This window comes from Mustelus asterias, chromosome 33, assembly GCF_964213995.1.
Source record: "Mustelus asterias chromosome 33, sMusAst1.hap1.1, whole genome shotgun sequence".
NCBI classification, from domain to species: Eukaryota; Metazoa; Chordata; class Chondrichthyes; order Carcharhiniformes; family Triakidae; genus Mustelus; species Mustelus asterias.
In genome coordinates, this window is record NC_135833.1 from 2,657,285 (window position 1) to 2,672,830 (window position 15,546).

At 51.6% G+C, this 15,546-nt stretch overlaps 1 protein-coding gene across 2 annotated transcripts in view; it reads left to right on the forward strand.

Annotated features, from left to right (window-relative positions):
* ltbp3 (latent transforming growth factor beta binding protein 3) overlaps positions 1 to 15,546 on the forward strand; it is a 238,262-nt gene that overhangs the window by 156,326 nt on the left and 66,390 nt on the right. For both annotated transcript variants that reach the window (XM_078200930.1, XM_078200931.1), the window contains exons 7-9: positions 8,480 to 8,641; positions 12,220 to 12,411; positions 14,016 to 14,032. In XM_078200930.1, coding sequence (XP_078057056.1) covers positions 8,480 to 8,641; positions 12,220 to 12,411; positions 14,016 to 14,032 — 371 coding nt within the window. The remainder of the gene's footprint in view (positions 1 to 8,479; positions 8,642 to 12,219; positions 12,412 to 14,015; positions 14,033 to 15,546) is intronic.

A 15,546-nucleotide genomic window follows, 5' to 3' on the forward strand; every position in this document is an offset into this window, starting at 1 on the left:
GTATATCAGTGTTACAGTGAGGAGTGTGAGGTATATCAGTGTTACAGTGAGGGGTGTGGGGTATATCAGTGTTACAGTGAGGGGTGTGAGGTATATCAGTGTTACAGTGAGGGGTGTGGGGTATATCAGTGTTACAGTGAGGGGTGTGAGGTATATCAGTGTTACAGTGAGGGGTGTGGGGTATATCAGTGTTACAGTGAGGGGTGTGAGGTATATCAGTGTTACAGTGAGGGGTGTGGGGTATATCAGTGTAACAGTGAGGGGTGTGGGGTATATCAGTGTTACAGTGAGGGGTGTGGGGTATATCAGTGTTACAGTGAGGGGTGTGAGGTATATCAGTGTTACAGTGAGGAGTGTGAGGTATATCAGTGTTACAGTGAGGGGTGTGGGGTATATCAGTGTTACAGTGAGGGGTGTGGGGTATATCAGTGTTACAGTGAGGGGTGTGGGGTATATCAGTGTTACAGTGAGGGGTGTGGGATATATCAGTGTTACAGTGAGGGGTGTGAGGTATATCAGTGTTACAGTGAGGGGTGTGGGGTATATGAGTGTTACAGTGAGGGGTGTGGGGTATATCAGAGAGTGTTACAGTGAGGGGTGTGGGGTATATCAGTGTTACAGTGAGGGGTGTGGGGTATATCAGTGTTACAGTGAGGGGTGTGGGATATATCAGTGTTACAGTGAGGGGTGTGAGGTATATCAGTGTTACAGTGAGGGGTGTGGGATATATCAGTGTTACAGTGAGGGGTGTGGGGTATATCAGAGAGTGTTACAGTGAGGGGTGTGGGGTATATCAGTGTTACAGTGAGGGGTGTGGGGTATATCAGTGTTACAGTGAGGGGTGTGGGGTATATCAGAGAGTGTTACAGTGAGGGGTGTGGGGTATATCAGTGTTACAGTGAGGGGTGTGGGGTATATCAGTGTTACAGTGAGGGGTGTGGGGTATATCAGTGTTACAGTGAGGGGTGTGGGATATATCAGTGTTACAGTGAGGGGTGTGAGGTATATCAGTGTTACAGTGAGGGGTGTGGGATATATCAGTGTTACAGTGAGGGGTGTGAGCTATATCAGTGTTACAGTGAGGGGTGTGGGATATATCAGTGTTACAGTGAGGGGTGTGAGGTATATCAGTGTTACAGTGAGGGGTGTGGGATATATCAGTGTTACAGTGAGGGGTGTGGGGTATATCAGTGTTACAGTGAGGGGTGTGGGATATATCAGTGTTACAGTGAGGGGTGTGAGGTATATCAGTGTTACAGTGAGGGGTGTGGGATATATCAGTGTTACAGTGAGGGGTGTGAGGTATATCAGTGTTACAGTGAGGGGTGTGAGGTATATCAGTGTTACAGTGAGGGGTGTGGGGTATATCAGTGTTACAGTGAGGGGTGTGAGGTATATCAGTGTTACAGTGAGGGGTGTGGGGTATATCAGTGTTACAGTGAGGGGTGTGGGATATATCAGTGTTACAGTGAGGGGTGTGAGGTATATCAGTGTTACAGTGAGGGGTGTGGGCTATATCAGTGTTACAGTGAGGGGTGTGAGGTATATCAGTGTTACAGTGAGGGGTGTGGGGTATATCAGTGTTACAGTGAGGGGTGTGGGATATATCAGTGTTACAGTGAGGGGTGTGAGGTATATCAGTGTTACAGTGAGGGGTGTGGGGTATATCAGTGTTACAGTGAGGGGTGTGGGGTATATCAGTGTTACAGTGAGGGGTGTGGGGTATATCAGTGTTACAGTGAGGGGTGTGGGGTATATCAGAGATTGTTACAGTGAGGGGTGTGGGGTATATCAGTGTTACAGTGAGGGGTGTGGGGTATATCAGTGTTACAGTGAGGGGTGTGGGGTATATCAGTGTTACAATAAGGGGTGTGGGGTATATCAGTGTTACAGTGAGGGGTGTGGGGTGTATCAGTGTTACAGTGAGGGCTGTGGGGTATATCAGTGATACAGTGAGGGGTGTGGGGTATATCAGTGTTACAGTGAGGGGTGTGGGGTATATCAGTGTTACAGTGAGGGGTGTGGGGTATATCAGTGTTACAGTGAGGGCTGTGGGGTATATCAGTGTTACAGTGAGGGGTGTGGGGTATATCAGCGTTACAGTGAGGGGTGTGGGGTATATCAGTGTTACTGCGAGGGGTGTGGGGTATATCAGTGTTACAGTGAGGGTTGTGGGGTATATCAGTGTTACTGCGAGGGGTGTGGGGTATATCAGAGAGTGTTACAGTGAGGGTGTGTGGGGTAGATCAGTGTTACAGTGAGGGGTGTGGGGTGTATCAGAGAGTGTTACAGTGAGGGTGTGTGGGGTAGATCAGTGTTACAGTGAGGGGTGTGGGGTAGATCAGTGTTACAGTGAGGGGTGTGGGGTAGATCAGTGTTACAGTGAGGGGTGTGGGGTAGATCAGTGTTACAGTGAGGGGTGTGGGGTATATCAGTGTTACAGTGAGGGGTGTGGGGCATATCAGTGTTACAGTGAGGGGTGTAGGGTATATCAGAGTGTTACGGTGAGGGGTATATCAGAGAGTGTTACAGTGAGGGGTGTGGGGTATATCAGAGAGTGTTACAGTGAGGGGTGTGGGGTATATCAGTGTCACAGTGAGGGGTGTGGGGTATATCAGAGTGTTACAGTGAGGGGTGTTGGGTAGATCAGTGTTACAGTGAGGGGTGTGGGGTATATCAGTGTTACAGTGAGGGGTGTGGGGTATATCAGAGAGTGTTACAGTGAGGGGTGTGGGGTATATCAGAGAGTGTTACAGTGAGGGGTGTGGGGTATATCAGTGTTACAGTGAGGGGTGTGGGGTATATCAGAGAGTGTTACAGTGAGGGGTGTGGGGTATATCAGTGTTACAGTGAGGGGTGTGGGGTATATCAGTGTTACAGTGAGGGGTGTGGCGTATATCAGAGAGTGTTACAGTGAGGGGTGTGGGGTATATCAGAGAGTGTTACAGTGAGGGGTGTAGGGTATATCAGTGTTACAGTGAGGGGTGTGGGGTATATCAGTGTTACAGTGAGGGGTGTGGGGTATATCAGAGAGTGTTACATTGAGGGGTGTAGGGTATATCAGAGAGTGTTACAGTGAGGGGTGTGGGGTATATCAGAGTGTTACAGTGAGGGGTGTGGGCTATATCAGAGAGTGTTACAGTGAGGGGTGTGGGGTATATCAGTGTTACAGTGAGGGGTGTGGGGTATATCAGTGTTACAGTGAGGGGTGTGGGGTATATCAGTGTTACAGTGAGGGGTGTAGGGTATATCAGAGAGTGTTACAGTGAGGGGTGTGGGGTATATCAGAGTGTTACAGTGAGGGGTGTGGGCTATATCAGAGAGTGTTACAGTGAGGGGTGTGGGGTATATCAGTGTTACAGTGAGGGGTGTGTGGTATATCAGTGTTACAGTGAGGGGTGTGGGGGTTATCAGAGAGTGTTACAGTGAGGAGTGTGGGGTATATCAGTGTTACAGTGAGGGGTGTGGGGTATATCAGTGTTACAGTGAGGGGTGTTTGGGGTATATCAGAGTTACAGTGAGGGGTGTGGGGTATATCAGTGTTACAGCGAGGGGTGTTTGGGGTATATCAGTGTTACAGTGAGGGGTGTGGGGTATATCAGTGTTACAGTGAGGGGTGTGGGGTATATTGGTATTACGGTGAGGTGTTTGGGGTATATCAGTGTTACAGTGAGGAGTTTGGGGTATATTGGTATTACGGTGAGGTGTTTGGGGTATATCAGTGTTACAGTGAGCGGTGTGGGGTATATCAGTGTTACTGTGAGGGGTGTGGTGTATATTTGTATTACGGTGAGATGTTTGGGGTATATCAGTGTTACAGTGAGGGGTGTGGGGTATATCAGTGTTACAGTGAGGGGTGTGGGGTATATCAGTGTTACAGTGAGGGGTGTGGGGTATATCAGTGTTACAGTGAGGAGTGTGGGGTATATTGGTGTTACAGTGAGGGGTGTGGGGTATATCAGTGTTACAGTGAGGGGTGTGGGGTATATCAGTGTTACAGTGAGGGGTGTGGGGTATATCAGTGTTACAGTGAGGGGTGTGGGGTATATCAGTGTTACAGTGAGGAGTGTGGGGTATATCAGAGAGTGCTACAGTGAGGGGTGTGGGGTATATCAGTGTTACAGTGAGGGGTGTGGGATATATCAGTGTTACAGTGAGGGGTGTGAGGTATATCAGTGTTACAGTGAGGGGTGTGGGCTATATCAGTGTTACAGTGAGGGGTGTGAGGTATATCAGTGTTACAGTGAGGGGTGTGGGGTATATCAGTGTTACAGTGAGGGGTGTGGGATATATCAGTGTTACAGTGAGGGGTGTGAGGTATATCAGTGTTACAGTGAGGGGTGTGGGGTATATCAGTGTTACAGTGAGGGGTGTGGGGTATATCAGTGTTACAGTGAGGGGTGTGGGGTATATCAGTGTTACAGTGAGGGGTGTGGGGTATATCAGAGATTGTTACAGTGAGGGGTGTGGGGTATATCAGTGTTACAGTGAGGGGTGTGGGGTATATCAGTGTTACAGTGAGGGGTGTGGGGTATATCAGTGTTACAATAAGGGGTGTGGGGTATATCAGTGTTACAGTGAGGGGTGTGGGGTGTATCAGTGTTACAGTGAGGGCTGTGGGGTATATCAGTGATACAGTGAGGGGTGTGGGGTATATCAGTGTTACAGTGAGGGGTGTGGGGTATATCAGTGTTACAGTGAGGGGTGTGGGGTATATCAGTGTTACAGTGAGGGCTGTGGGGTATATCAGTGTTACAGTGAGGGGTGTGGGGTATATCAGCGTTACAGTGAGGGGTGTGGGGTATATCAGTGTTACTGCGAGGGGTGTGGGGTATATCAGTGTTACAGTGAGGGTTGTGGGGTATATCAGTGTTACTGCGAGGGGTGTGGGGTATATCAGAGAGTGTTACAGTGAGGGTGTGTGGGGTAGATCAGTGTTACAGTGAGGGGTGTGGGGTGTATCAGAGAGTGTTACAGTGAGGGTGTGTGGGGTAGATCAGTGTTACAGTGAGGGGTGTGGGGTAGATCAGTGTTACAGTGAGGGGTGTGGGGTAGATCAGTGTTACAGTGAGGGGTGTGGGGTAGATCAGTGTTACAGTGAGGGGTGTGGGGTATATCAGTGTTACAGTGAGGGGTGTGGGGCATATCAGTGTTACAGTGAGGGGTGTAGGGTATATCAGAGTGTTACGGTGAGGGGTATATCAGAGAGTGTTACAGTGAGGGGTGTGGGGTATATCAGAGAGTGTTACAGTGAGGGGTGTGGGGTATATCAGTGTCACAGTGAGGGGTGTGGGGTATATCAGAGTGTTACAGTGAGGGGTGTTGGGTAGATCAGTGTTACAGTGAGGGGTGTGGGGTATATCAGTGTTACAGTGAGGGGTGTGGGGTATATCAGAGAGTGTTACAGTGAGGGGTGTGGGGTATATCAGAGAGTGTTACAGTGAGGGGTGTGGGGTATATCAGTGTTACAGTGAGGGGTGTGGGGTATATCAGAGAGTGTTACAGTGAGGGGTGTGGGGTATATCAGTGTTACAGTGAGGGGTGTGGGGTATATCAGTGTTACAGTGAGGGGTGTGGCGTATATCAGAGAGTGTTACAGTGAGGGGTGTGGGGTATATCAGAGAGTGTTACAGTGAGGGGTGTAGGGTATATCAGTGTTACAGTGAGGGGTGTGGGGTATATCAGTGTTACAGTGAGGGGTGTGGGGTATATCAGAGAGTGTTACATTGAGGGGTGTAGGGTATATCAGAGAGTGTTACAGTGAGGGGTGTGGGGTATATCAGAGTGTTACAGTGAGGGGTGTGGGCTATATCAGAGAGTGTTACAGTGAGGGGTGTGGGGTATATCAGTGTTACAGTGAGGGGTGTGGGGTATATCAGTGTTACAGTGAGGGGTGTGGGGTATATCAGTGTTACAGTGAGGGGTGTAGGGTATATCAGAGAGTATTACAGTGAGGGGTGTGGGGTATATCAGAGTGTTACAGTGAGGGGTGTGGGCTATATCAGAGAGTGTTACAGTGAGGGGTGTGGGGTATATCAGTGTTACAGTGAGGGGTGTGTGGTATATCAGTGTTACAGTGAGGGGTGTGGGGGTTATCAGAGAGTGTTACAGTGAGGAGTGTGGGGTATATCAGTGTTACAGTGAGGGGTGTGGGGTATATCAGTGTTACAGTGAGGGGTGTTTGGGGTATATCAGAGTTACAGTGAGGGGTGTGGGGTATATCAGTGTTACAGCGAGGGGTGTTTGGGGTATATCAGTGTTACAGTGAGGGGTGTGGGGTATATCAGTGTTACAGTGAGGGGTGTGGGGTATATTGGTATTACGGTGAGGTGTTTGGGGTATATCAGTGTTACAGTGAGGAGTTTGGGGTATATTGGTATTACGGTGAGGTGTTTGGGGTATATCAGTGTTACAGTGAGCGGTGTGGGGTATATCAGTGTTACTGTGAGGGGTGTGGTGTATATTTGTATTACGGTGAGATGTTTGGGGTATATCAGTGTTACAGTGAGGGGTGTGGGGTATATCAGTGTTACAGTGAGGGGTGTGGGGTATATCAGTGTTACAGTGAGGGGTGTGGGGTATATCAGTGTTACAGTGAGGAGTGTGGGGTATATTGGTGTTACAGTGAGGGGTGTGGGGTATATCAGTGTTACAGTGAGGGGTGTGGGGTATATCAGTGTTACAGTGAGGGGTGTGGGGTATATCAGTGTTACAGTGAGGGGTGTGGGGTATATCAGTGTTACAGTGAGGAGTGTGGGGTATATCAGAGAGTGCTACAGTGAGGGGTGTGGGGTATATCAGTGTTACAGTGAGGGGTGTGGGGTATATCAGTGTTACAGTGAGGGGTATGGGGTATATCAGTGTTACAGTGAGGGTGTGGGGTATATCAGAGAGTGTTACAGTGAGGGGTGTGGAGTATATCAGAGAGTGTTACAGTGAGGGGTGTGGGGTATATCAGTGTTACAGTGAGGGTGTGGGGTATATCAGTGTTACAGTGAGGGGTGTGGGGTATATCAGAGAGTGTTACAGTGAGGGGTGTGAGGTATATCAGAGAATGTTACAGTGAGGGGTGTGGGGTATATCAGAGAGTGTTACAGTGAGGGGTGTGGGGTATATCAGTGTTACAGTGAGGGGTGTGGGGTATATCAGTGTTACAGTGAGGGGTGTGGGGTATATCAGAGAGTGTTACAGTGAGGGGTGTGGGGTATATCAGAGAGTGTTACAGTGAGGGGTGTGGGGTATATCAGTGTTACAGTGAGGGGTGTGGGGTATATCAGAGAGTGTTACAGTGAGGGGTGTGGGGTATATCAGAGAGTGTTACAGTGAGGGGTGTGGGGTCTATCAGAGAGTGTTACAGTGAGGGGTGTGGGGTATATCAGTGTTATAGTGAGGGGTATATCAGAGAGTGTTACAGTGAGGGGTGTGGGGTATATCAGTGTTACAGTGAGGGGTGTGGGGTATATCAGTGTTACAGTGAGGGGTGTGGGGTATATCAGAGAGTGTTACAGTGAGGGGTGTGGGGTATATCAGTGTTATAGTGAGGGGTATATCAGAGAGTGTTACAGTGAGGGGTGTGGGGTATATCAGTGTTACAGTGAGGGGTGTGGGGTATATCAGTGTTATAGTGAGGGGTATATCAGAGAGTGTTACAGTGAGGGGTGTGGGGTATATCAGTGTTATAGTGAGGGGTATATCAGAGAGTGTTACAGTGAGGGGTGTGGGGTATATCAGTGTTACAGTGAGGGATGTGGGGTATATCAGTGTTACAGTGAGGAGTGTGGGGTATATCAGTGTTACAGTGAGGGGTGTGGGGTATATCAGAGAGTGTTACAGTGGGGGGTGTGGGGTATATTGGTGTTACGGTGGGGGGTGTGGGGTATATTGGTGTTACGGTGGGGGGTGTGGGGTATATCAGTGTTACAGTGAGGAGTGTGGGGTATATTGGTGTTACAGTGAGGAGTGTGGGGTATATTGGTGTTACGGTGGGGGGTGTGGGGTATATTGGTGTTACGGTGGGGGGTGTGGGGTATATTGGTGTTACAGTGAGGAGTGTGGGGTATATCAGTGTTACAGTGAGGGGTGTGGGGTATATTGGTGTTACGGTGGGGGGTGTGGGGTATATTGGTGTTACAGTGAGGGGTGTGGGGTATATTGGTGTTACGGTGGGGGGTGTGGGGTATATTGGTGTTACAGTGAGGGGTGTGGGGTATATTGGTGTTACGGTGGGGGGTGTGGGGTATATTGGTGTTACGGTGGGGGGTGTGGGGTATATTGGTGTTACAGTGAGGAGTGTGGGGTATATCAGTGTTACAGTGAGGGGTGTGGGGTATATTGGTGTTACGGTGGGGGGTGTGGGGTATATTGGTGTTACAGTGAGGGGTGTGGGGTATATTGGTGTTACGGTGGGGGGTGTGGGATATATCTGTGTGTTTTATTGTTGTCGCTGACTTTGGGAACGATATTTCTGTCCATGTTGAAGTGATTGAGAAACCCGAGGCGAAGGGCCCATGCTACCTGCTGGTGAGTGCTGAGGAGGGTTGTACCTACCCACTGCGCGGGGAGCTAACCAAGCAGCTCTGTTGCTGCACTGTGGGCAAAGCCTGGGGCTCAGACTGCGATGCGTGCCCAAACCCTGGAGCAGGTAAGACAGTGAACCAGAGTCCTGTCGCATTCCCAAACTCATCCCACTGCCCCGCGCTCTCCCCATCGCCCTGTATCAATCCCCAAACTCATCCCACTGCCCCGCTCTCTCCCCATCGCCCTGTATCAATCCCCAAACTAATCCCACTGCCCCGCTCTCTCCCCATCGCCCTGTATCAATCCCCAAACTAATCCCACTGCCCCGCTCTCTCCCCATCGCCCTGTATCAATCCCCAAACTCATCCCACTGCCCCGCGCTCTCCCCATCGCCCTGTATCAATCCCCAAACTCATCCCACTGCCCCGCTCTCTCCCCATCGCCCTGTATCAATCCCCAAACTAATCCCACTGCCCCGCTCTCTCCCCATCGCCCTGTATCAATCCCCAAACTCATCCCACTGCCCCGCTCTCTCCCCATCGCCCTGTATCAATCCCAAACTAATCCCACTGCCCCGCTCTCTCCCCATCGCCCTGTATCAATCCCCAAACTAATCCCACTGCCCCGCTCTCTCCCCATCGCCCTGTATCAATCCCCAAACTAATCCCACTGCCCCGCTCTCTCCCCATAGCCCTGTATCAATCCCCAAACTCATCCCACTGCCCCACTCTCTCCCCATAGCCCTGTATCAATCCCCAAACTCATCCCACTGCCCCGCGCTCTCCCCATCGCCCTGTATCAATCCCAAACTAATCCCACTGCCTCGCTCTCTCCCCATAGACCTGTATCAATCCCAAACTCATCCCACTGCCCCGCTCACTCCCCATAGCCCTGTATTATTCCCCAAACTAATCCCACTGCCCCACTCTCTCCCCATCGCCCTGTATCAATCCCCAAACTAATCCCACTGCCCCGCACTCTCCCCATAGCCCTGTATCAATCCCCAAACTCATCCCACTGCCCCGCGCTCTCCCCATCGCCCTGTATCAATCCCCAAACTAATCCCACTGCCCCGCGCTCTCCCCATCGCCCTGTATCAATCCCCAAACTAATCCCACTGCCTCACTCTCTCCCCATAGCCCTGTATCAATCCCCAAACTAATCCCACTGCCCCACTCACTCCCCATAGCCCTGTATCAATCCCCAAACTAATCCCACTGCCCCACTCACTCCCCATAGCCCTGTATCAATCCCCAAACTAATCCCACTGCCCCGCGCTCTCCCCATCGCCCTGTATCAATCCCCAAACTAATCCCACTGCCCCACTCACTCCCCATAGCCCTGTATCAATCCCCAAACTAATCCCAGTGCCCCGCTCACTCCCCAGAGCCCTGTATCAATCCCCAAACTAATCCCAGTGCCCCGCTCACTCCCCATAGCCCTGTATCAATCCCCAAATTAATCCCACTGCCCCGTTCTCTCCCCACAGCCCTGTATCAATCCCCAAACTAATCCCACTGCCCCGCGCTCTCCCCACAGCCCTGTATCAATCCCCAAACTAATCCCACTGCCCCGCGCTCTCCCCATCACCCTGTATCAATTCCCAAACTCATCCCACTGCCCCGCGCTCTCCCCATCACCCTGTATCAATCCCCAAACTAATCCCACTGCCCCGCTCTCTCCCCATAGCCCTGTATCAATCCCCAAACTAATCCCACTGCCCCACTCTCTCCCCATAGCCCTGTATCAATCCCCAAACTAATCCCACTGCCCCGCTCACTCCCCATAGCCCTGTATCAATCCCCAAACTAATCCCACTGCCCCGCACTCTCCCCATAGCCCTGTATCAATCCCCAAACTAATCCCACTGCCCCGCTCTCTCCCCATAGCCCTGTATCAATCCCCAAACTAATCCCACTGCCCCACTCACTCCCCATAGCCCTGTATCAATCCCCAAACTAATCCCAGTGCCCCGCTCACTCCCCATAGCCCTGTATCAATCCCCAAACTAATCCCACTGCCCCGTTCTCTCCCCACAGCCCTGTATCAATCCCCAAACTAATCCCACTGCCCCGCTCTCTCCCCATAGCCCTGTATCAATCCCCAAACTAATCCCACTGCCCCGCTCTCTCCCCAGAGCCCTGGATCAATCCCCAAACTAATCCCACTGCCCCGCTCTCTCCCCATAGTCCTGTATCAATCCCAAACTAAACCCACTGCCCCACTCTCTCCCCATAGCCCTGTATCAATCTCCAAACTAATCCCACTGCCCCGCTCTCTCCCCATAGCCCTGTATCAATCCCAAACTAAACCCACTGCCCCACTCTCTCCCCATAGCCCTGTATCAATCTCCAAACTAATCCCACTGCCCCGCTCTCTCCCCATAGCCCTGTATCAATTCCCAAACTAATCCCACTGCCCCACTCTTTCCCCAGAGCCCTGTATCAATCCCCCAAACTAATACCACTGCCCCACTCTCTCCCCACAGCCCTGTATCAATCCCCAAACTAATCCCACTGCCCCGCATTCTCCCCATAGCCCTGTATCAATCCCTAAACTAATCCCACTGCCTCGCTCTGTCCCCATAGCGCTGTAGCAGTCCCCAAATTAATCCCACTGCCCCGCTCTCTCCCCATTGCCCTGTATCAATCCCCAAATTAATCCCACTGCCCCACTCTCTCCCCATTGCCCTGTGTCAATCCCCAAACTAATCCCACTGCCTCGCTCTCTCCCCATAGCCCTGTACCAATCCCCAAACTAAAGCCACTGCCCCACTCTCCCCCAATAGCCCTGTATCTGTCCCAAACTGATCCCACTGCCCCACTCTCCCCCAATAGCCCTGTATCAATCCCAAACTAATCCCACTGCCCCAGACTCGCCTCATAGCCCTGTATCAATCCCAAACTAATCCCAGTGCCCCACTCTCTCCCCATGGCCCTGTACTAATCCCAGTGCGCCAGTCTCTCCCCATGGCCCTGTATCAATCCCAAACTAATCCCACTGCCCCAGTCTCTCCCCATGGCCCTGTATCAATCCCCAAACTAATCCCACTGCCCCAGTCTCTCCCCATGGCCCTGTATCAATCCCCAAACTAATCCCACTGCCCCGCTCTCTCCCCATAGCCCTGTATCAATCCCAAACTAATCCCAGTGCTCCAGTCTCTCCTCATAGCCCTGTATCAATCCCAAACTAATCCCAGTGCCCCAGTCTCTCCCCATAGCCCTGTATCAATCCCAAACTAATCCCAGTGCCCCGCTCTCTCCCCATAGCCCTGTATCAATCCCAAACTAATCCCACTGCCCCAGTCTCTCCCCATGGCCCTGTATCAATCCCCAAACTAATCCCACTGCCCCAGTCTCTCCCCATGGCCCTGTATCAGTCCCCACTCTCTCCCCGTAGCCCTGTATCAGTCCCCAAACTAATCCCACTGCCCCACTCTCTCCCCATACCCCTGTATCAATCCCCAAACTAATCCCACTGCCCCACTCTCTCCCCATAGCCCTGTATCAATCCCCAAACTAATCCCACTGCCCCAGTCTCTCCCCATAGCCCTGTATCAATCCCCAAACTAATCCCACTGCCCCAGTCTCTCCCCATGGCCCTGTATCAATCCCCACTCTCTCCCCGTAGCCCTGTATCACCGCGTGAGCCATTCCCCCCGTGAGCAAACCCTTCACCCTCTCCTTGTTTTGTCTGCCGAAGCCGAATTCCAGGAGACGTGTCCAGCCGGAATGGGCTACCACTTCTCCAGCTCCCACCAGAAGATCAGCATCCCGCCAGGAAGTAACATTGTGGTTCGTATCGACTCGGAGGGCAAAGCCCGGATAATTCAAGTGCCAGTCACGATGCCACCGTCCGTCACCCACGATGCAAATCCCCAGGATAATATCGAGGGTTCGTAAGAGCTGTAATCATGTGTGAAATAAAGTTCAGTTATTAGTGTCACGAGGAGGCTCACATTAACACTGCAATGAAGTTACTGTGAAAATCCCCTAGTCGCCCACACTCCGGCGCCTGTTCGGGTTACACTGAGGGAGAATTTAGCACCCTAACCAGCACGTCTTTGGAGTGTGGGAGGAAACCGGAGCACCCGGAGGAAACCCACGCCGACACGGGGAGAACTGCGGCACAGTGGTCAGCACTGCTGCTTCACAGCTCCAGGGTCCCGGGTTCGATTCCCGGCTCGGGTCACTGTCTGTGTGGAGTTTGCACATTCTCCTCGTGTCTGCGTGGGTTCCCTCCGGGTGCTCCGGTTTCCTCCCACAGTCCAAAGATGTGCGGGTTTGGTTGATTGGCCAGGTTAAAAATTGCCCCTTAGAGTCCTGGGATGCGTAGGTTAGAGGGATTAGCGGGTAAAATATGTGGGGGTAGGGCCTGGGTGGGATTGTGGTCGGTGCAGACTCGATGGGCCGAATGGCCTCCTTCTGCACTGTAGGGTTTCTATGATAACGTGCAGACTCCGCACAGACAGTGACCCGAGGCCGGGAATCGAACCCGGGTCCTTGGCGCTGTGAGGCAGCAGCGCTAACCCGCTGTGCCACCGCATGCCCGGTTGGAGGAATGCTTCCTCCTCACCACACTGTCTGACCTTTCACCCCTCGCCACAGCTCACTCTGGCGCAAATACTGGACACTCATTGTTGGCTCTGATGAAAGGGTCACCCAGACTCGAAACGTTGGCTGCATTCAGTCCTCACCGATACTGTCAGACCTGCAGAGATTTTCCAGCATTTTCTGTTTTGGACTTCATTGTCCAATGTCGGCCGGGTCTGATGCTAGCGTCACTCACGGAACCTCGACCAATGAAATGACTGCGTGGAGTCTGCACGTTCTCCCCCCCCGTGACTGCGTGGGTTTCCTCCGGGTGCTCCGGTTTCCTCCCACTGTCCGAAAGACGTGCGGGTTAGGTGGATTGGCCAGGCTAAATTACCCCTTAGTGTCAGGGGGACTAGGAAGTTAAATGTGTGGGGGTTACGGAGATGGGTGGGATTGTGGTCGGTGCAGGCTCGATGGGCTGAATGGCCTCCTTCTGCACTGTTGGGATTCTCTGAAATATAAATTCACTTTGATTTGATTTGATTTATTATTGTCACATGAAGACAGTGAAAAGTATTGTTTCTTGCGCGCTATACAGACAAAGCATACCGTTCATAGAGAAGGAAAGGAGAGAGTGCAGAATGTAGGGTTACAGTCATAGCTAGGGTGTAGAGAAAGATCAGCTTAATGCGAGGTAGGTCCATTCAAAAGTCTGACAGCAGCAGGGAAGAAGCTGTTCTTGAGTCGGTCGGTACGTGACCTCAGACTTTTGTATCTTTTTCCCGAAGGAAGAAGGTGGAAGAGAGAATGTCCGGGGGTGCGTGGGGTCCTTAATTATGCTGGCTGCTTTTCCCCGAGGCAGCGGGAAGTGTAGACAGAGTCAATGGATGGGAGGCTGGTTGCCTGTAGGTACGAGGTCCTACTCTATCCTGTAATCACAGTTTCTCTCCTTTCTCTTTGCAGCTTCCACAATCGCGATGGTAAGTAGAACTTCTCGAACAAATTACTTGTGAAACTCTCCTGAGGGTTCAAGTTAGGATGGCCAATCAGTGAACAATAAAGAGTTGAATAGAGTACTTCAATCCAGATAAGGAAACTCAGTTCTCATTCAAATAAACTGGTCACCTCAGTGTGATTCACTATTAACCTGATCTGTGGATCCATTGGGATTGTGTACAGTGGGAGTGAACGGGAAGGGGTTTGGGTCCATTGGGATTGTGTACAGTGGGAGTGAACGGGAAGGGGTTTGGGTCCATTGGGATTGTGTACAGTGGGAGTGAACGGGAAGGGGTTGGGGTCCATTGGGATTGTGTACAGTGGGAGTGACAGGAAGGGGTTTGGGATTGGGATGGTGTACAGTGGGAGTGAACGGGAAGGGGTTTGGGTTTGGGATTGTGCACAGTGGGAGTGAATGGGAAGGGGTTTGGGTCCATTGGGATTATGTACAGTGGGAGTGAACGGGAAGGGGTTTGGGTCTATTGGGATTATGTACAGTGGGAGTGAACGGGAAGGGGTTTGGGATTGTGCACAGTGGGAGTGAATGGGAAGGGGTATGGGTCCATTGGGATTGTGTCCAGTGGGACTGAACGGGAAGGGGTTTGGGTCCATTGGGATTGTGTACAGTGGGAGTGAACGGGAAGGGGTTTGGGATTGGGATCGCGTATGGTGGGAGTGAACGGGAAGGGGTTTGGGATTGGGATTGTGTACGGTGGGAGTGAACGGGAAGGGGTTTGGGATTGGGATTGTGTACAGTGGGAGTGAACGGGAAGGGGTTTGGGTCCATTGGGATTATGTACAGTGGGAGTGAACGGGAAGGGGTTTGGGTCCATTGGGATTGTGTACAGTGGGAGTGAATGGGAAGGGGATGGGTCCATTGGGATTGTGTACAGTGAGAGTGAACGGGAAGGGGTTTGGGTCCATTGGGATTGTGTCCAGTGGGACTGAACGGGAAGGGGTTTGGGTCCATTGGGATTGTGTACAGTGGGAGTGAACGGGAAGGGGTTTGGGATTGGGATCGTGTATGGTGGGAGTGAACGGGAAGGGGTTTGGGATTGGGATTGTGTACGGTGGGAGTGAACGGGAAGGGGTTTGGGTCCATTGGGATTATGTACAGTGGGAGTGAACGGGAAGGGGTTTGGGTCCATTGGGATTGTGTACAGTGGGAATGAACGGGAAGGGTTTGGGATTGGGATTGTGTACAGAGAGAGTGAACGGGAAGGGGTTTGGGATTGGGATCGTGTACAGTGGGAGTGAACGGGAAGGGGTTTGGGTCCATTAGGATTGTGTACAGTGGGAGTGAACGGGAAGGGGTTTGGGATTGGGATCACGTATGGTGGGAGTGAACGGGAAGGGGATTGGGATTGTGTACAGTGGGAGTGAATGGGAAAGGGTTTGGGATTGGGATTGTGTATGGTGGGAGTGAACAGAAAGGGGTTTAGGATTGTGTACAGTGGGAGTGAACGGGAAGGGGATTGGGATTGTGTACAGTGGGAGT